Here is a 21,683-nt window from a genome sequence, read left to right as displayed (position 1 = left end):
AAGCCCGACACCCCGAAGGGTCCCCCGGAGTTCCTGTGCGCACGTAGAGCCCGCATGGTGGGAGGAGGGGTCCCACAGCGGCTTGAGACCCTTCCCGGGGTAGGGTGTTGGACCGACTCACCCCTTCTTTCACTCGGGGCAGCTAGGGGTGCCCTCTGCCCCGGTCACTACAGACCCTAAGCACACGTACAGGCCAGCAGCAGGAGCGCAGCGCAGGGAACAGGGTGAGGACCACCCAGAGCCAGGGCCGGGCCCTCCTGACTCCTTGCTTTCCTTGACCCCAGAGCTCCCAGGAGGGATGGACGCACCAGCAGAGCAGGGCCGCTAAAGCTCTAGCGGCCGCCCCGGCCTGGCCCACTGAATATGTCATGTGCAGCCCTGTGCGTGCGTGTGTGCTCGCGTGTGCATGCAGGGACTGCGTGCATGCGTGTGCCCCGGGGGGGGGCAGAACGTGGGCCCACCGCACTTCCTCAGGCTCCCGTGTCTCCATTGGCTGCTCAGGACCAACAGCTGAGACCTCAGGGTCCCCATGAGTGGCCGTGGGCGCCCTAGTCCTCGGCTATCATTGCCCAGCCAGCCCAGTCCACACCTGCTGGGTGACCACGGCCCTGGACTGCATACCTGGCGGGGATGAATCCCACGAGCAGCACGTCCTAGAGGAGGAGGTTTCGACAGAACAGGGCAAAGAGGGTCACCAAGTAGGCCAGGGTGCTTGGAGGACACCCATCGTGACAACCCTCCGAGTCAGGAAGGCTATGCCTGTGGACACGCCAGGATGTCCCCAGGAGCCAAAGAAGGCTGTGCTGTGGGGAGACGTGTGTTTGGAGTAGTCGGGCAGAGCTGAGGTTTGTGGCGGTTTCAGCAGATGGTGCCACGTCAGCCACAGGGGGCTGCAGAGTGGCCGAGCACGTCCCTCAGGGGACAGTGTCCCCTCCTGGGTCTTTCCAGTGGCCGAGGGCTGTCTTGCATGCAGACCACTCTGCACCCCAGACGCTGTGCGGCCCCCACTCGTGTCCACGCCCCAGGTGTAGGTCCATTGGAGTTGACGTAAATCGCGCCCCGCCCCGCAGCGCCCCTGCTCTGTTGGCTGCAGATGGGCGGGATGGAGTCGGTGATCACCGGGCTCATCGACGAGTTCCAGCTGCTGCACAGGCACCGGGAGCTCTTCACCCTCTTCATTGTCCTGGCCACCTTCCTCCTCTCGCTCTTCTGTGTCACCAACGTACGTACCAGCGCTCGCTTTGCCTGGCGAGGTCTCGTTAGCATTTGGTGTCGGGCAGCAGGGTTGGCCCTTTCAGGCCAGACGGAACCGCAGCGCGTCTGAGAGCCGCGAACCGTGACCTGTAATGATATGCTAACGATATGTGCGTAGCTGTGTTCACATGTGGGATTACGTGGCTGCACAGGCCAGCTGGGGTCACCGGGAGCAGCTGCGGCCACACACAGGGTAGCTGTGGTCACAGGAGTAGCTGTGGTCCATGGGAAACGGCCCCCTGGGCAGCGGCCTGGGCTGGACCCCTGCCTGTTGGATCTGTGGGGCTGGGGGCCCAGGGGGCCTGACCGTGGGGAGCGGGGCCTGGGTCAGCTCCCCTCCCACAGAGCCACTCCCACGTTTGGCATTTGGTTGCTTTCACCTGATTGCACCCGGAGCCCCCTGGGAGGGGAGGAGAGAGGGGAGAGGAGAGGAGGGGAAGGGAGGGGAAGGGAGGGGAGGGGAGGGGAGGGGAAGGGAGGTCCTTCCTGTTACCGCACAAAAGGTATGTCCCTGAGAAGCTGTGTGGACTGAATTTCAGTGACTCCGATTGGACTTTACAGGGAGTAAGACAATACATCTGTAAACTGAATCCGTGGGCCGGTGTCTATTTGGGGAGAGTGTTTCTGTGGGCTTCCTTGGGGGAGGCGTGCCACGCCGGGCACCCTAGTTCAGCGAGCCCCTCCCTTCCAGGGCGGCATCTACGTCTTCACGCTGCTGGACCACTTTGCGGCCGGCACGTCCATCCTCTTTGGAGTGCTCATCGAGGCCATCGGGGTGGCCTGGTTCTACGGTAAGGACGGAGCGCCCCTCCGGGGCCGCAGGGCCGTCACTGTGACCAGCCGGCTGGCATCCTTGTGCGTCATCCCCGTGCAGCTTCCTTCCTGACGCACGTTAGCTCCAGGAAGCTTGAAGCAGAGGTTGCCACAGCATCACAAAGGACAAGAGGCGTGGAAACTGCTCAGCTGATGGGCGAGCACGGTTAGCCGGGGGGGCACCCCACGATGCTTACTGTGGTCAGAGCTGTTCGGTGTGGCCACTTGACCATACTGTGCAGATGTCCTCAGCCGCTGAGAGAGACCAGTGGACGTGAGGTCTCCGTGGTCGGCTAAGAACCAGGCCTGTTCCTCACTGGGGAACGTGACCAGTAACGCAGTTCAGGAGGTGGGGCTGACCGGCGTGTGTCACTGAGCCACAGCTCACCCGCCAGCCCCTCACAGGGACAGAGCCCCTCAGCCCCCGCCGTCGCTGCTGACCCGTCAGCTGCTGGCTCCTAAGCTCCTGAGTTAGAGCTCCGAGCCTCTCGAGGCTGGGAGCCTCGGGCGGGCAGGCAGCACCCAGACGAGGCTGGGCCCCTACTGCCATGGCTGTCCCACCCCCGCTGGGCCGCTGAGTCGTGCTCCGGGTGTCGTGACAGCCACGGGCACCCGAGCTGGAGAAGCTGCTGTCCTTTCTCAGCGTGCTGACCTGGGCAAGCTGCCCACCTTGCCTGCTATCCCGTAAGGAGAGAGCACCTGGCCAGGCTTCTCTGGGGCACTTAGCAGGGACAGCTCTGGGGAGCAGATGCACCTCTCCCTGGCTATGTGCTCCAGCCCAGGGCTAACGGTTTGCCGTGCGGCGCCAGCCCCCCTCTGTGAGAGCCCTAGTGTGGCGCAGGCTCACGGCCTCTGCCTCAGGGCCACGGACAGCGTGCCTGAAGAAGCACGTCGGCCTTGCGAGGCTGCACCTGACAGTTCAGGTTCCCAGGACGCTTTTTCAATTATATTTTCTTTTCTACAGAAAAGGGAAATATTGAACCCTGTGCTTTCATTGGCACCTAGAATCAATACTCGATCATTTTAAACTGGGCTCTCTTCCCCACCCCCAAATGAAACCCCACAGTGAAAGAGAGGAGGCGCCCCAAATGCGTCCATCGGTCATGAGCTCAGTGCTGGTGAGGCGGGAGAGACGCTGGTGACCACGTGCTCCCCAGAGCCTCGGAAGACAGAGCCCACGTTGTTTCTTCAAACGGCCATTCACATCCCTCATCCCTACACACAGGCTGTGTTTCCTGTAAGATGTGTTAGTGTGCCAGGCTCTCTGTGCACCAAGGGTCCTTGTTGGTTTCGAGCCAACAGCCCAGCACCAGGAGGGGCCATGGGCTGCCCTGACCACTCGTGGGGCCGAGTCCAGAGGGGCCGAGGGGCTGGCCTTGGGTTCACCCTTCTCCATCCCACTCTGCCCCTGGTCCATCTCTGTGTCCGGGGTTCCAATGATGGGGCTGACGTGTGCAGAGGGAATTCTGAATGGAGGGGTCTTCCGAACATGTCCCCAATGCAACCCTCACGAGACTCACCCGAGGCTCAGTGGACCAGCTGTGGTCGTCCAAGCAGGGGCCAGGCCAGCCTCAGGGTGAGAGAAATCACTGTTGAGACCTCCTAGAGAACATGCCGGCTCAGTAAGTTTCTAGAAATAGCTTTCCCTAAAAGATAACAATTGTAAACAGATCCTGGAATATTTTCAGCCTCGAAAGGAAGGACATTCTTGACACCGGCCACAACACGGAGGAGGCTTGAGAACCTCAGGCCGAGCGAGATAAGCCAATCGGGAAAGGACAAGTCCTATAGGGTGGCACTCACATGAGACAGAAAGTGACAGTGGGCTCCCGGGGCTGGGGAGGGGCGTGGAGCTAGTGCTTCACCGGGACAGACCTTCGGTTTGGGGAGATGGGAAAGTTCTAGAACCATCGATGCAGTGATGGTCGCACAGCAACGTGAATTAGCGGCTCTGAGCCCCACATGTAAGAATGGTGAAAACAGCAAATGTTACGTTATGTGTATTTTACCACAATTTTTTTAAAGAGAAAAAGCAGCGGTTCTGGCCAAGGGGAGGCAGGACAGCCTAGGACAAGGGAGGAAGCGCTGAGGGAGGAAGAGGACGAGAAAAGGCGGGGGAGCCACCGGCGCCCCACACATGTCCCTCGGTGCCCATGATGGTTGAGCACCTGTCACCTGGTGTCACCGCAGTGAACATGCATGGGGACCCTGGCCAGCAGGACCACCGGGAGGTCTGGGGAGGCTGCAGGAGGTGGGGTAGGACCCTGGGTGGGGAACGTGCCGTCCTGACTGCTGGAGGGAGGTCTGGGGGGGCTGCAGGAGGTGGGGGTGGGACCAGGGCGGGGAGCGTGCCGTCCTGACCGGTCCGCTCGGCTCCTTCCACCGTAGGCGTGAGGCAGTTCAGTGAGGACATCAAGCAGATGACCGGGCAGCGGCCCAGCCTTTACTGGAGGCTGTGCTGGAAGTTCGTCAGCCCCTGCTTCCTCCTGGTAAGGGCCCCGCGTGTGCAAACCAACCCCTCCCCCAGGCCCAGGTCCCCCGGCGGCCACACGCACCCGGGCTTTCACTGACTGTGAGAGGCTGGGGAGGGGGTGGGCGCCTAAAATCCTCCGTGGCCTCCTGAAGGCGTCCTCTGCCCTCTGGACCCACTGAGAAACCTCACGCAGGATCCACGGTAACACTATACCCAGTTAAGGCCGCTGCCCATCGCAGCTCTGCCGTGGAGGGGAGGCCAGAGCCAAGCACGGCCATTGGCTGGCTCCTGCCTCAGGACAGTCGTGGAACTTAGACTTCTGGGGAGAGAGGGCACAAGGACCCAAATGCCAAGGACAGGAGCGACTTAGATCCTCTCACAGCATGGCCACCACAAGCATGTCCGGTAGCCGCCTGGCTCTTCTCATCGCGGCCAGGGACCACCAGCCCAAGCCCGTGGGCCAAGTCCGCCGGCCGCAGGCTTCATGAGCACAGGGCCATGCGGCTGCCACACTGCAGCAGCGGGGGGACTCGTCGTGTGGCCAGGACCCGATGGCTCACAGGGCCTGACGTGTCCTGCCGGAGGCCGTTCAAGGGCTGTCCAGGTCTGAGCAGAGCGCCCCATGAACCACTCAGAGACGCGTGTCTCCCCCACCCCCGGCATGTCTGGGACTGGCGGCAGATGAGGAAAACGCCATCCTGGGCCAACCCCAGGCTAGTGAGAGGCAGAAACAGACAGAGACAGAGAGAGAGATGGAGAGAGAGAGATAGAGACAGACAGAGACAGAGATGGAGACAGAGACGGAGACGGAGACAGGCAGAGACAGAGAAAGAGAGACGGAGACTAAGAGAGATGGAGACAGAGACAGACATAGAGACAGAGATGGAGAAGAGACAGAGATGGAGACAGAGACGGAAACAGTTGGAGACAGAGAGACAGAGACAGAGACAGAGGCAGGCAGAGAGGGAGGGAGCAGGAGCCTGGCTGTGGGCATAATCAGCAGTTTCTCCCGGAGCTGCACCCAGACACTCAGAAGCTGCTGATCCCGCCCCCGCCCTCGGGGTCCTGCTCCTAGCACCTGCATCTCCTTCATCTCAGCTGTGCCCAGAAGGCTGAGGGGTCCGTGGGCACGCTGGATAAGCCAGGCCGGGTCTCCCGGATAGGACGACCCGTGGGCTTTCCAAGGGCAGCTGTGAGGCTGCCGAGCATCCCCCTCGGGGGTGCGCACCCCTCCTGCCCTGGGAGCACAGCCCTCGCGGAGCACACGGCACACGCGCAGCAGGCTGGCAGCCAGGACTCCCCCGTGGGCGGGCCCCTGGCCCCGAGCCACCGAGCCACCGTGGCCGGGAGACCCTCCTGGTGAAACGCTCGCTCCCCGTCCGCCCTGACCCAGCCGCCCCCTGACAGGCGCCTGACCTCCGCCCTTGGTTTCAGTTTGTGGTTGTGGTGAGCATTGTGACCTTCAGGCCCCCGCACTACGGAGCCTACATCTTCCCCGAGTGGGCCAACGCGCTGGGCTGGGCCATCGCCACGTCCTCCATGTCCATGGTGCCCATCTACGCAGCCTACAAGTTCTGCAGCCTGCCCGGCTCGCTGCGGGAGGTGCGTGTTTACGCGGGCCCCTCACCCTGCCCTGCCCACGCGGGGAGACCGCCTCTCAGGTCCGCCGCTGCCTTTTCCTCTCTGACCTCCAGGGAGGGCTGGTGGGGGCGGGGGCCACGGTGGAGTATGGCCGGGCAGGTGCGGGAGGGAGCTGGCTGTGCCTGTGTGCGCGCCCGCGTGCGTGCGCGTCCGCCCGTGTGTGTGTCCGTGTGCGTCCGTCCGTGTGCGTCCGCCCGTGAGCGGGTCCGCATGCGTGCGCGTCCGCCTGTGTGCGTGTCCGCGTGCGTGCGCGTCCGCGTCCGTGCGCGTCCGTGCGCGTCCGTGCGGGCCCTCACGAGTGCACCTGTGTGCTCCTGCCGGGGTCCGTGCCCTCGCATGTGCTCCATGTGCACACGCGTGCTCTACAGAGTGTGCTGAAGGTGAGAAGGCAGCGGCGGGGGGCTGGGGTGGATTCGGAGGTCGAGCACCCCTGTGCCCGAGCAGGGGCAGCGGGGCCACCTGCAGAAAACCCTGTGTGGCCGGGGTTTGCCCTGGGGTCTCCGTCAGGCACGCGCTCCTGCCACCTGTAAAGGAGGGGGTGGGGGACTGGTCACGAGGGCACCAATTCACCTCCTGGCGCTGGGATTCCCGGAAGAAACGAAGGACCCAGGCCTCCTTGGAAGGAGCACCCCACAGGTGCCAGGTCACAGGAACTGTTGGGAGGGAGGGCGGAGGAAGCCCCAGGCAAAGCAGGCCAGGATCATGCAGTGGGGACCCCTCCCACACACCTCTCCCTGCCTGCAGGGCCCAGGTGAGAGGGGGTGGGGGGCCTGCAGCCCAAAGGTCCAGACTCTGAACACAAACCACCATGGGAGGGTCCCCTGGCCTCAAGACAGAGGGGGACGCACGCTGAGTACCCTTACTCGGAACCCATAGCAAGCCTGGCATAGGGACAGAAACTTGTACTTTCTCGTGGCCTGGACTCTGCTTCAGGGTCTGGGGAGGTCCAGCCGTCAGCCCCAGCATCTGACGGCATGTCAGGAGGGGCCCCTGCACCTCACTGAGTGCACTGGTGCCCACGGCCTCTCCTTTTCTTCTAGAAACTGGCCTATGCCATCACGCCCGAGCAGGAGCGTGAGCTGGTGGACAGCGGAGAGATACGCCAGTTCAGGGTGAGTGCTGGTCTCCCCACCGCCTGCCCTCGGGGAGAATTCTGAGCCTTATACTTGCCCCTAAGCCATGGGCCCTCTAGGCCCTCTGCAAGCCACAAGGCTGTGTTCATTCCCTGAGCAAAGGCTGGGGAATGCCTGTGCGCCGGCGGGTCCATCCTCGGAGGACCCCTGTACTGATGGGGGGGCGGGCAGTGGGCAGAATGAGAAAGCTCGGGAGGAAGAGGAAGCAGAGGGGTGGAGAGTGGGGTGGGGGCCCTCGAGGGGGCCTCTGAGCAGACCCCTGTGTGAGGGAGAGGAGGAGGAGGAAGAGGGCCCAAAGCAGCTCAGAGCCCTGGCCTCACGGGATTGGGGGGTGCAGGAGGTGCTCTGACGGATCCAGACCCAAGGGGGTCACTCAGCTGCTGCAGACTGTTGGGGTGGGGGCTGCAGAGAGCCAGGAGACCTGGGGCCTCCAGGGGGAGAGGGCAGGGTCACACCAGGCCTGCGGCAGGATTGGGCCCATGCCTTCCTTGGATTTGATCTGTTACACGTGTGCTAACTTCCTAAATGAGACCTTAGGTCGCTAATTCTCAAGCTCCCTTCTTTCCTAATGGAAGCGCTCAAGGCCGTGCGCGGGGTGTATCCACAACACTTAGCATAGCCTTTTCCTTATCATTTGGTGCTAAGGGTATTTTAATTTTCATTGTGATCTTGTCAACCCACGAGTTGCTTGGAAGTCTGGTTTCAAATCCCCGAACCTATGGGGATGTTTCATTGATACTTTCGTGATCAGTGTCTGATCCATCGCATCTGGGCCACCTGCCCTTGGAAGCGTGTGAAGACCTCTGTGCGGCGGAGCCCCTGACCCGCCGTGGCAGACGTGACGTGGTGTTTGGATGCATGTGTGTCCTTTAGTTGCTGGCATGTGCCTCCCCTTCCGTCTGCCCCGTTACGCTGGTGACCGTGCCGCTCTGACCTTGTACCACTTCTCTGACTTCAGCTCTGCTTGACCGTGGGTAACTGGGAAACGTTTGCAGAATATCCCACCCTGGTATTTGTCCAATTTCCCCCGTAATCCCACCAGTTTTTTGCTTTATATAACCCGAGGCTGCTTTCTGGGGTGAATACAGGTTGAGAATTGTCACTTCTCCCCTGGGACTTCATGTGTCCTCTGTCCCTCGTGGGGCTTTTGTTCTGAAAGTCCTCCGGGTCTGAGATGATCATTGCACCACGTTTCTCCTGAGTTTGCCAGAAACATCTTTACAGTCTTTTAACTTCCAACTTTGTAGTGATCTCAAAATGTAGGTATCTTTTGCAAACCTGTTATACATCTGGAATTTTTTACTCTGACAAAGAGATTAATCCACTTCCATTTGTTGTGATTGTTAATATTAATTATTAATATTGATTCTAGGCTTTTTAACTCTGCCCCATTTTTAGTGTTTATTTTTCTCCTTTATGACCTTTTTATGGATTGCTTTTTGGGAGATTTCCTCTTTATTTCCCCGCCTTTTTCTAATGTTTTCTCTCTGTTTGGAACTTACATACTTTGCTTATATATCTATCCTTTATTCTTTTAATAGTTATCTTTAAAATGTATATTTTACTTAAAATATACAAAGTGACACAATATCTCAACCCCCATCCTGAATATTACAAGGACTTAGAACTTCTCTTACTGATTATTAGCTTATTAGGACCCAGTACTCCATTTCTGTCTTTTTTGACCCCCAAACTAGACGCATTAGGACTGTGGTCATTGCTGTCTTGCATAGAAATGCTCTCCGGGGTCAGTGTGCGTGTTGGGTGTTTATCTTTCCATCCTCCTGTTTGGCATCTACATCTTTTCTTTGAGGATCATTTTCTTGCTTTAAAAGAAAAAATCCTTCAGACTTTCGCCTCAGGTGATCTCTTGATAAGCTTCCCCCTCTTGTGTGCCCGGGAATGTCTCTATTTTGCCCGTATTCATGAAACAGGCTCTCTGTGTGCACACAGTTCACGACGGACAGCCGCTGTCTTCCGGGTCGTGAAGCCGTGAGTTCTCGGCGGCTCCCTCTGCTTCTGCCCTGAGACTGCGTGTGTGCCCAGGGTCTGCAGATCGACGTTTTTGTCAGTTCTGGGAGCTTCGCGGCCATGCCTTCCAGCCTTGCCTCTTGCTCTGCTCCCCTCGGGGCTCTGGTTGTGACCTTGCCCCGTCCTCTGGTTCGCATGCTCTCTCGGAAGCTTTGTAAACTCGGTGACTCAGGCGCACGTTGTACGGCACCCTCGCCTCAGTCCACACGCAGCGGCCTGTCCGCTATTTATCTGAAGAGCAAACCGCACGAACTTCCACACAGACGTTTCAGGTCGACAGTAACTCGCGTGCACCTGCCGCACCTCCCCCCACCCATCCCTGAGGCAAACACGACCCTAATCCACTTTGGATCTTTCCCGGGCCCTGTGCACCATATAGTTTCCTCGCATCTGTAGATACTTCAGTGCTCCCGAAAAACACATCGGTCAGAAGCAGGGTGTCCCCGTGGAGCTCTAGGGCTCTGGCCCCCCAGCTCCCTCCCCCCCGTGTGCCGTACACAGCTCTGCTTGGCTGCGGCTGCCCGTCCTGCTCCGGCCCCTGGGGAGCCCGGCTGGCAGCGTGAGTGTGTCCTGGCCCGGCCTGCAGCTTCCCCGGACGGTCAGGGAGCCGTGTCCTACCAGCGGTAGATCTGGCCTCTTCCCGTGCCCGCTGCGCCTCCGTCACACAGGAGCCCTGCACGCGCTCGCTCTGAATAAAAACATGGCTCTTGCCATTTAACGTGATCGAATGGCTCGTGCTCAGAAACAGCCCCAACTCACAGCTGCGTAACAGGCGGTGACATTTGCTGGAGAACTAAATACCCACTCTTGTCGATCTTGGCCTCCCCAGGCGGTGAGCCAGGCCTGCCCCGAGCTCCTTGGGGGTCACGCGAAGCAGGAAGCCAGCGCGGGGTACCGCTTTTCCCTGGGATGGGATCAGAGGCCCCAGAGAGGTGGCCCAAGGGGCTTCGGGGCATCGCCAGTCTGCCTGCCCGGTCTGCCCAGCCGCCGATGGGACACACGCCCGGGGGCCTCCGGGGCTGCTGGTCCCCGCACCGGCCCCTCGCTGCAGCTGTGCCTTCCGTCTGCTCCTTGCCCACAGACTTATTCATATGTATTGACATAAGGCTCATTATGTGTCATTATTCACATAAGGTTGTTCACGTCTACAGACTCTATATAAGGGCGTATACATGAGGCGTCTTTCCGGAAGGTTCACTTGGGCATCGGGCCTGTGGTGCTCCAGCGCAGTGCTGCTCCCGCGCCTCCCACATGAGCTTCCTGGGCTGCACGGCGTCTCCCAGAGCGAGAGCGCATCAGGCCGGCAGCCAGGAGCCGCCTTTAACCCAGTAGCCCCCTGCTTGGCTTCTGAAAAGCCCTGTTTCCTTCCTAGCTGCGTCACTGGCTCCTGGTGTAGACGGCGTGGAGGAGGCCCGGGACGGCCGCCCCACCGCAGGAGAGACGCCGGCACAGAGGGGAACCCCGGCTTCGAGAGGAAGGCGGGGGCGCCGACCGTCGACTCCTGCTTTCCCAGAACCACGCGGAGGCTCTGTCTCCAGGCCAATAGCGCCCTTCCTTTGCCGCCGGAGAGGACTGGCCGTCCGTGCTGTGTCGTGATCACTTAACGTAGATCTGTGCCCGTTCCTGCAGGTAGAAAACGTCCGTCGTGTTGTTTGTGCCGAGCCCGCCCCCTTACAGCCCCGCCCCCTGCCTCCGCCCCGCAGCGCGGGCCTTGCTGTCATCGCTGTGTCCTGAGAAAGCGGTCACTGTGGATGCTGAGAGCCCAGTGCTCGTCACCCCTGGGTATTTGCTTTGCTCAAACTGAAAGAGCCAAATGTCATATGTTGCCTAATTGTGCAGAAGGTGCGCTGGGGAAACCACACAAGGCAATAAAGTGGGGGCCACCGTGCGTCCCCACACCACACACCCCGTGTGCTCGGAGCCCGCCTGGGGTCCTGGTGTGTCATGGGGCTGCTCTGTATTCCCTTCAAGCTGACAGAAATACAACTCGGGGCTCCTGCGTGGGCTGCTGCCCCTCCTGCCCGCCGTGGGCCCCGTTCAGCCGTGGCCGCCTCACCGCGGACCCCCGGCCACGGGAGGAAGGGGCGCGTGCCCACCCACTGGGCCCTGACTGCTCAGAGCGCCTGTGGCAGGCAGCCTGGAGACCCAGGACCCGGGGAGGAAGCCCCCGCCGGATTTCAGTTCTCTCGGGCACACGTCACATCCGCAGCAAGGCTGCTCGTGTTGGGAGTGGCTGTTAGTCCTAGTTCCTGTGAGTCAGTACTCATTCTCAGAACGCAGGGCTGCTTTCTGAAGGTCTGCTGCGATGTGCGGGCACCCTTGATGAGCATGTCAGCAGTCCCGAGCGAGGACCGTGGCCGCGCTGCTCCCTGCACCCTGGCACCGCCCGACGGGAACGCGGCTGCCGGAAGGGGGAGGCCGCTCGCGGCTCCGTGCCCCTGGTGCCGAGAGGTTACACCGTGAGCGCCGTCGTGCGGCCGTCCCCGGCGAGGGGCCCTGGGTGCCGGGCGCTGAGGAGCTTACCGCTCAGGAAACTAGCTCGTGGACTGCAGGTGGCTGGCAGCTGTGGCCAGGAGGAATCGGGTTTACCTTTGCCTTTCGAGGCGCCTTGAGTACTCTGTGTAGACAGCGGTGTCGTCAGTGTCTCTGTCTGTCTGTGTCCATAGTCGACACCCCGTGTGAGTCGTCTCCAACAATAAATCTATGTGGGAAAATGGACCATGGCTGTGCGGCCGCCTTTGTTGGCTCAAGCTGTGGCCACCCGCTGCCCTGAGAGCAGCAGCTCCTTCTCCTAACCCAGTGCCTCTCCCACCCAGAGGGAGCACTGCTAGGCTTGGCCTGGACCCCAGCGCCCAGGCCTGCACCTTCCCCTCACACCCGCTGGCTCTGTGCCACCCCGTCCTGCCTCTCCTGAGCCTTCCTCTGCCCATCAGCTCCCCCTGCAGGCTCCCCACGTGTTCCGACTCCAGCCCTGCAGTCAGACCTACCGCCACCACCCAACCCAAGCCCCTCTCCTGGGGACAGGACACCAGAGTCCTGAGTGGCCTCCTGCCCTTGGTCCCTTGAAGATCTCTTGTGCGCTCTGTGGCCAAAAGCGTCCTAGATACCAGTCAGCTCTGGCCACGGCCCAGAGGAGACCTCTATGGCTTATCGTTAAGCCTGGAATAGACACCAATGCCCCTACCATGATCTAAGCATTCAGGCAGCGGGTCCCTCCCACCCGGCCATGACCCACCTCATAGGACCCTGGTCCCTCCCAGGAGGCCCCCCAACCCTGCCCCAGATGGAGGGTCCTGAGAGCGCCCTCATATGAGCGCCCTCATTCTCCATCCACGCGACCATTCTTCCTCCAGATCTCCCAAAGAACACCTTGCTTCCTTTGGGTGTCACTTTATCAGGGACACACACACAGTCCACGGGTCAGCTCCATTCTGCCAGCCACATGCTGGTGAGCCACGCCTCGACCTTCCAGAGCTTCCTGTGCTCTTCCCTGGGGTCCCGTCCCCACAGTCATCTCCACCTCTGCAGCCTCTGGATGTGAAGGTGAAGATGAGCCATCACAACAGACCCCGGGGGACAAAAAACCTGCCCCAAGGGGATGAACCACGTGGACCATAGTGTCATTATGCCCCATGCTCCCCAGTCACCGAGGTACCTCAGGAACAGGCAGGGTGCACGTAGACTCACCGTGGGGGCCTCCCACAGTGCAGGAAGGACCCTGGCCTCTTCCAGCTGTGCCCTCACCCCAGGTGCAGTGTGGACACCTGCAGTGCCCTGGAAGAAGCACATAAAACAAAGGCCTGATTGTGGCCACAGCCCCACGGGGAGGCTTCCAGGAGTCACATGCCTGGGAGAGCTGTGGGGCCAGAGGTCTTGGAGTGAGAAAGACATCGCAGAATTCCTAGGGGTCAGGTTGTCCTTCCTCCATACCCCAGACACACAGGGACACACATGCATGTACACACAGCATGCATGCTGCCCAGTGCATGCACACGAACATGCAAATACACAGGCTGCACTCCTCATACGTGTCCACACGCACGTGCGCATGCGGAGTGTACACACGGACACACACGGCACGTGGACACGTTACACGTGCACGTGGACACACGGCGCATGCACATGGATACACACATGGCATGTACACGTGGACACACGGCACGTGCACGTGGACGCACAGCGATATGCACATGGACATACATGCACATAGCATGTGGACACATGGCATGTGCATGTTGACACACACAGACACGGCACGTACATGTGGACACGGCACATGCACGTGGACACACACAGCACGTGCACATGGGCACATGTCACACATGAGCACGCACGTGCACACGCACACACTCTCACACTGGGTCTGCAGCAACCAGGAGAGATCCTCATGGAAAGCCAAGCACAGCCCGGGGCTGCAGCCCCTCTCTGGACAGTCCCAGGAAGCTGCTTCCGTGGAGCCCAGCCACCCCAGCATTACTGAGAGTTCTTGTCTCCACAGCCCGTGGGTTGTGACAGGAGTTTCATTGGTGTCCCGGCCCCAGGTGTCTGGGCTGGGGTCCTGCCTAGGCAACCCATGGACAGAGAGCCGTATGCTGCCCAGAGCTGAGCCACATATGCAAGTGACCTCAAATATATAAAGAGCTCCTACAAATCAATGAAAACTGGGGACATTGTTGATCAGTGGTCAGTGTTGGTTCTGAATCCGGTTCTGACAGGAGGGAGAGTTCCCCACACCAAGCAAGTCCATGCAGCCCCAGCTGGGTGTCCTGCAGTTTGACTCAATCCTGACATCGTCTACCTGGACCTGGCGTTGGATCCCGCAGGCTAAGGGCTCAGTCCCACGCGACCACCCCACTGCCACTTTGGACGCCAGTCACAAGTCCGGGCCATCACCTGTGATTCTGAGGAAATGGCCGTAAATCAGAGGCTTCCACAATGCCCTCCCCGGGTTCGATTAATTGGCTAGAGTGGCTCATGGAACTCAGGGAAACTAGTTAATTCACTAGATCACTGGTTTATTACCAAGGATGGTACGGGGTACAAATCAACTACCAGAGGAAGGGACACACAGGGCGATGTCCATAGCAACAGAATTCCTGTCCTCCCGGAGTTTGGGGCACAGCACGGTGGCGCATGGAGGCGGTCTGGTTCGCCGACCTGGACGCTCTCTGATCCCCGTCCTTTCCAGTTGTAGAAGCCTTCACTACAGAGGTGTGGTTGGCTACTGGTGACTGATTCACCCTCCCTCTGGGCTCCCCAGGAAATCAAGGGGCAGGCCTGAAAGTTCCAACCCTTAATTCAGGCTGGTTCCCTTGGCAACCAGTCCTTCTCCTTCAGACATTTCCCAAAGTCCCCTCATAAACGTAAACCCAGTTGTGGTGTGAAGGGGCTTGTGAATGACAAGACACACATCTGATCCTGGTGGCGGGAAGGGACCTCAGGGACCCAGGACCAGGGACCAAACATCGTAACGAAAGAGGCTCCCCTGGCTCTTCTTTCAGGAAATGCCAAGAGTTGGGGGAGCTGTGAGCCAGGAACCCTGCGCAAAAAAACAAATGTATATGGAAGATGAGTTCTCATACCACAAAAACCCGGTAGGAAAGTGGGCAGGCATCTTGGGCAGGCCCACAGCAAAGGCGCGTGTCCCCGTGGTTGGTGCGCCGCGGACAGACACTCAGCCCCATTAAGCACGAGGACGTGCCAAGCAGATGGGGTGCGATGCCGCTCGCCACTGTGCACCGCTGGATCTGAGCAGTCCGCCACCCACGTCCGTGGGCAGGCAGGTGCCGGGAGCCCAGCTACATTTTGGGTAGGAAGGTAAACACCACATCCGCTGGGGAAGCATTTGTGTCGTCTACGAAGCTGAACGTACGGAAGCAGACCCAGTTCTGGGCGCTGCTGGCACTCCACCTCACATACGGTAGTCCTCCCGCCGCCAGGTGCGACCACCCCGCCCTGCTGCTCGGGGTGTAACTCTAACAGCCCACCCCGGAACACCCGGGGTCGCCTGCTGCCAGTCGCTGACTGACTCGCGTGCGCAAACGCTGGGCACCCCTGTCTGAGGTGGACGTGTACCCCCGAGCCCCCGAGGGTCGGGCTGGGCTCGGCGACGCCTGTCCTTTCCCCCACCTCCTCTGTGCTTTCTCCTGAGAGTGCCCCACTTCTGAGTCGGGTGCACCCCCATTTCAGGCTCCGCTTCTCTGCGGTTCCAGCTTGGAATGTGCTACACTCCCAGACGCCCCAATTCCACCCACAGCTATGCGCCCAACAGCATGCACACACTGTGTCAGACACACGTGCGCGTGTCCACGCACACAAAACGGGAACCGACAGAAATGCTGGTCAGCCCCGCGCGGGAGGACCTGTAGGCAGGTGGCGCAGACGTCTGGGGGCGGCGCCTTCGGTAGACTCCGGTCCCCCAGCAGGAGATGCTGAAGCGCTAACCCCAGCACCTCAGAGTGTGACCTTACTTGGAGACGTATAATTGCTGCTTTGTTAGTGTCGTTTTGGAGGATGTTCGCGATACGAGCGTTTCCCCAACACGAGTGGCTCTCACTGTGCAATGCTGGTGGTGGTGGCATGCGGGAAGCGCTGTTCCCATGCAGGAAACACATTTACCAGGATGCAGTTGGTTAACGTGAGGTCGTACGGAATAGCGTGGGCTTAATCCAGTGTGACTGGTGACCCTATAAGGGGGAGAGACAGACACACAGACACACCAGGGAGAAGGCTGTGTGACAGGGAGGGAGACTTGGCAGCGATGCTCCTGGAGATCACCGGTCACCACCAGAAGCCAGGAGGGGAGCGTGGAACAGACTCTCAGGGCGGGGGGAGCCACGGAAGGACGCAGCCCTGCCTCCACTCCAGACGTGCACTCCAGAACAGTGAGAGCACACTTCTGTTGTTTTAGGCCAACCAGCCCTGCGTGCTTTGTTACAGCAGCCCCAGAAACTAAGGGAGGCGGGTCCACCTGGCGCGGGAATTCAGGTTCCCTGAGGCCACACTCTGGGTCCAGCCCAGTCAGACACCTCTCTAGTCTTCTCTGCTTGTCCTTGTCCCGGGAACAACCTCCTGTTCACTCCCCTCCCCCACTTTCCAACTGCTGACCCCTCACACCGTCCCAGCTTCTCTTGGACATCACGTCTGGAAGTTTTTTGTAATCCCCGCTTCTGGGGTCAGTCCTGGTCAGTGCTCCTTGAACCCCCCCACTCTCCAGCCCTCCCCAGCAGGTGTCCCATGGAAGTGGGGTACTCCTTGTCTCTCTTTTCAGTGCACTGGGAGCTCCCCTATGAGCGAGGACTGAGCTGGTCTTATTCATTCCTGCCAGTGCCTTGAATAGGCCTGCTACATGATTGACAGTGGCACTTAACATCTATTTACAGAAAAATGAGTTAATGGGTGGACATTTACATGAGCACAGGTGGGGGTTTGGTGAATGGGTAGATGGGTGAACGGATGGATAGGTGGAGGAAGAGAGGGAAGGAGGAGTAGAAAAATGGATGGGAGAGTGGGTGGGTGGATGATGGATGATGGATGGATGATGGTAGAGGGATGGTTGGATGGATGGATGGATGGATGATGGGTGGAGAGATGATGGGTGGATGGATGGATGATGGATGGATGATGGATAGATGATGGTAGAGGGATGGATAGAAGAATAGGTGGATGGATGGTTGATGGGCAGGTGCTTGGGTTGATGGATAGTGGATGGATGGATGCATGGGTGGATGATGGAGGAACGGATGGGTAGATAGATGATGGCTGGCTGGCTGGCTAGCTGGATAATGGATGAATGGATGGGTGGATGGATGATGAATAGATGATGGATGGATAGATGGATGGAGGAGTATCTGGATGATGAGCAGGTAGATGGATGAATAGAAGCGTAGATGGTGAATGGGTACGTGAATGAGTGGAAGGTTCCGTATTACATCTAAAACTCTGTCATTCTGGTAAATCGCTCCTGTGGGGCTTGACACACGAGTGCTATATTTATTCTCCAAGGAGATCGCAGGCTTTTTGATACAAGTGGAACTAATTTCAGAAACACGTGAAGCCTTGTTTTCCTCCCATACTAACCTGCTGCAGAAAGCAAGCTCCCTGGGAGGGAGGAGCCTGCCTCTGCCCCCTTCTTCTGTCCATGGCACGTCTCAGACCCCCGTCCACACTGCACTTTACCATTGGATTTACGCTCTTCGCCAAATGACCTTTAGACACGAAGTCTGGGTGTTAAAGCTCAGAAAAGCCGTGAGATTTTCCCTTTGAGAAAAGCATTTTAATAAAGATTCTGCATCAGGGAAATAGGTGATTTACAGAGTAAGTGGATTCTCCGTGTTTGGCTTTTCTTGTTTTTATTCCACAATCCCCTTTAATCTCTGTGGATGCATCTGACCAGCGTCTTCATGGCCTTTACCTGCCTCCCGATTACTGACAGCAGAAAAAGAGGTCACCTTGTTTGAGATACAGTTCATGAGTAAAGTCCTATGCTTTGCTGTCCCCCAAGGAAGACACTGCCTGTGCCCTCCTCCTCCCAAAGATCCCTGGGTCACGAACGCAGCACAAAGCCTGGGGCACCGTGCCCCCCCAGCAGATCGGGGGCCTCAAACCCAGCCCACCTGGCTGCACAGGGAAGGCTAACCCCAGAGCTGGAAAAACAAAGCAAAAGCAGGCAGCTACACACCCCGCCTCCACCTGCCCAGCGGACCAGGGCCCCTGCACGCGACCCCGGGGACCCCTTCAGCCAAGCCCAGGAGCCCTGCTTCTGCCGCTGCCCTGGCTGGCATCCTTATGTAGAATGGAAATATCAGAATACATCCATTTAGTGAGGCTGGCTTCATTTTCTTCTTAATTTAACAAAACAGAAAATGTCAGAGTCAGGTGCACCTGAGAAGGGCAGGGTCTGTGGTGTAGAATGTGTGCTTCAGCTATGCCCACATGTGAGCGAGAGGGGCAGAGGATCAGAGACTGAGGGGGGCAGAGAGACGGGGGCACGGAGGCAGCGGGGGGGGGGAGCGGGGAGTTCGCAGTTCGCCAGGTTGCAGACTCGGGGCCCTGCCCTTCATGGTTGGTCACCCCCGGCTGCAGGTCCCTCCGGCCCCACACTGCCCATCTGCCCAAGCTGGCAGGGGGAGGAGGGAGGCCCAGGGCAGGCAGGTCTGAGAAGGGGCCATGTCCTGTGGGGGAGGGGACTGAGATGGCGTGGGGAGGGGGGCCCATCATCCGGGCATACAGCAGAGGGGCCACGGGCGCCCCAGTGGACGGGGTGGGGGCCGATTATCCGCGTGTCCCAGGGCAGGACGCCTCACAGCCTTTAGTGCTGGAACGTGTCGCGCTGTCTACGGCAGGAATCAAGTGTCCCTGTGGGGCCAGGGCCACAGGTCACATACGCCGGTGTCCGCCAGCCCGGTGTGGACAAACTGCTAAATCACATGGAAACGTAATAAGCCCAGTGTTGGATGGTACATCTGTGCTCCGGGGGAGGGAGCCAGAAATGCAGACGCACACTCAAGTATAGGCCGATGTGCCGAGATTCCTGGTCACCTCCGCCCGATCGAGGACCCGGGGTCACTCACAGTGGCCCCTGGGAACGGCTGGGAGGCTGTGCAGGGGACACGAGGAGCCAGCCTGGGGGCAGAGCCAAGGCTGCAGGGGAGGCTGGTGGGCCATGGAGCAAGTCCCAGGAGCCCCACGGTAAGTCATGGGAGATGGGGATGCCCCTGCGGCGCCCACCCCAAGCTGGCTGCAGGGTAGCCCAGACGGTCTCCGCAGGGTCCTGCACGGGGCCGTTCCTTGTGCCTTCAGTTGGTAGCCCCCCCACCCTGGACGCAGATGGTGTGTTACACAGACCCGGGGGACTCAGACACCGACTCTCCCCCAGCTACAGACATCCTCTGACGTCCGAGGGACCACGGACATTCTTCTCTTCCCCTGCCCGGCTTCCCCTCACTGTCCCGGGGGCTTAGATGAACATGGGACCCTCGTGACACCAGGAAGTTCCACCCCGAGCAGCAGCCCCCCTTCCTCAAGGGGGTGGTGCTTTCCGGGCAGGCCGCCCCTCTGAGGTCCTCTGAGCACGCAGCAGCATGGAGAGAAGGCACCATGTGCTTAGACATCTTGCTCCTCCAAATTGAATGCAAAAAGCTCCCGTTTCTATAACTGAACTTTAAAAATCAAGCCTGTATTGACTTAGGCACCAAATGTATTTATCTAGAATTTAAATAATTTGACTTATTCAAGGAGCTAAGCTCTTCTTAAAGTTATTTGTTGTGTAGATGAAGGGTCCGCCAGACACAGCATTTTCTGGGGTAGGAGGCTGAAGCCTGCAGGTGTCCCAGCCCAGCTCAGGCTCGGATGCAGCTGCCACAAAGCCCCTGGCGGGCCTCGCAGCGCGCTCACTCCCTGTCTGGATCAAGGCTAATATTTGGAATGGCTTTTCGACAAACACATTCAAAGGTGCGTTACAACCCATCAGCTATTAAAGGTTCTGATACCCGCTAAGCCTTTTTCACACAGGAAAACTAAATCTAAAATTCTAAAAAGTTCTATTATGCCACAAAATGATCATTTTAAAAGCTGAGAAGGCAAAGGGGACCGTCACCTACAGATCCATTCCGCAAGGCGGCACATGAAGGCTGCCCGCGCCGGGGGGGCTGTTTCGGGAGTCCGGGGTTTGTCCGGGGCGGAGGGCTCCTGGCTGGAGAAGGCAGCCCCAGTGTAGGGGCCGGCACCTCCTCCACTGCGCCCCCCCCCCCGCCCGCCCCAGGCCTGGGCAGGGGTGGTCCAGAGCGTTGAAAGAGCTGAAACCTGGTGAGGGTGCGGAGAGGCCCCGAAGATCCACCCGCGGATGGCGACTGTGGGGCGCACACTGGCTCCCCGGCTCCCCACGGCGGCCGTCACGGACAGCACCTTCCGTGACACTGATCACTCTGCTAGCGCACAGAAAAGTTGGATTTTTAATCCAGTTAGTGAGCTCATGGCTCCAAGGGACTAACGAGAAATGCAAATGTATCTGAAACACGCTGACCCGTGCTGCTGACCACAGCCGGTGGCTGCCGTGCCCCCTTGGGTCCAGGAGGTGAGGAGAGGCTGCAAGAACCTGGCCCTGGGGCTGGTGGCCACCTCTGACTGGGCTGCCCTGCAAGGGGGTGCGGGGGGAGCCTGTGCTCCCCCTGCTCCCATTCTTTCCCTGCGGTTTCCTCCCGGGGACGAGGCAACACCACTGCCTGTTTGGGGAGGTTCGTTTAGTCAGAACTGGGTGACCCCAGCAAGCAGGTGCACAGGCTTGGCCCAGCCATGCCTGAGGCCAGCTCCTGTCCGTGCAGCCAGAGCCCCCGGGGCCAGCACCCCACCTCCCGGGCACCTGGGCGCCCCTCCCCAGCCCCCTGCCCCTCGGCCCTGCCTCAACCCTCCCACCTCGGCCCTTCCCCGCCCTAACTGGTCACTCTGAGGCCAGTGGGGACGTCCACCAGGCGGGGGGCCTGCCTGCACAGCAGCCCACGGGAGGCAGAGGGATTCCTGAGCCCCACCCCCTGCCCGGCCCAGGTCTTTGGAGGCCGGTATTATGATGTGTACAGCACGACAGAGAACTGTGCTTGGACACCGTGCCCTAGTTAGGAAGTCTGCTCCGCTCAGAGATAGGAGTTAGCAAGCCTGAAATTACCTTGTGTATATTCCAGAACTGAGCAAGCAGCAAACGCTGCAGATAATCAGAACCTGCCGCATAATTGGCGGGCCCCACACAAAATGAGAATCCAGGGCCCTTTTCAAAACTCATTAAGACGTTCGGGGTGGTGGCCATGGAGCTCTGAACAAAGGCCCCGTGAGCACGAGGCCCTGGGGGTAGCAGGGTGTCACCTGGGGAGAAAGGAGCAGCAGAGACGGGGAGGGGCTGCGGGGCCAGCACACTGGCGTCTCTACTGACAAGGGCACTGATCCCACCCCGGGGGCCCCACCCCTGTGACCCCTTATAGCCTGAGCACCTCCCAAAGGCCCGCCCTCTGACACCATCAGAGGGAGCTAGGGCTTTGGCACGTGAATCTGGGGGACACAAGCATTCAGTCCCTCTCACCGTCTAACAAAACAAGAGTCCACGAGTCCACGATGAATGCAGAGCTGGCTGGGGAGAAGTTCACCTCTCAGCGTCTGTGGTTTCATCCTGCGTGACCAATCCCTTGTATGTTCACGGCCACCCACAGCTCCACGCAGACACCGCTGGGAGGCCCTCCTTCCCGCCGACTGGACCCCGAGTCTGTAGGTGCGGGAGGGCGCTGCTGATTCCGGAGCGGCTCCCCTGGCTCCTGTGGCTCCCGGATCAGAGACACGCCCCCTGTTATTATGCC

The 21,683-nt window shown here is 59.6% G+C and overlaps 1 protein-coding gene across 1 annotated transcript in view; it reads left to right on the top strand.

The window, feature by feature from the left end:
* Positions 1 to 12,063, top strand: part of SLC6A3 (solute carrier family 6 member 3) — a 40,731-nt gene extending 28,668 nt beyond the window's left edge. The window contains exons 10-15 of the mRNA XM_026506650.4: positions 1,094 to 1,222; positions 1,946 to 2,045; positions 4,456 to 4,556; positions 5,975 to 6,142; positions 7,222 to 7,293; positions 10,718 to 12,063. Of these exons, the coding sequence (XP_026362435.1) occupies positions 1,094 to 1,222; positions 1,946 to 2,045; positions 4,456 to 4,556; positions 5,975 to 6,142; positions 7,222 to 7,293; positions 10,718 to 10,741 (594 nt within the window). The 3' untranslated portion in view covers positions 10,742 to 12,063. The remainder of the gene's footprint in view (positions 1 to 1,093; positions 1,223 to 1,945; positions 2,046 to 4,455; positions 4,557 to 5,974; positions 6,143 to 7,221; positions 7,294 to 10,717) is intronic.
* Positions 12,064 to 21,683: the final 9,620 nt, after the last annotated feature.

This window comes from Ursus arctos, unplaced genomic scaffold (genome assembly GCF_023065955.2).
Source record: "Ursus arctos isolate Adak ecotype North America unplaced genomic scaffold, UrsArc2.0 scaffold_15, whole genome shotgun sequence".
Taxonomy (NCBI): domain Eukaryota; kingdom Metazoa; phylum Chordata; class Mammalia; order Carnivora; family Ursidae; genus Ursus; species Ursus arctos.
The sequence above is the reverse complement of the archived record's forward strand: the minus strand, read 5'-3'. Positions and strand labels throughout refer to the sequence as shown.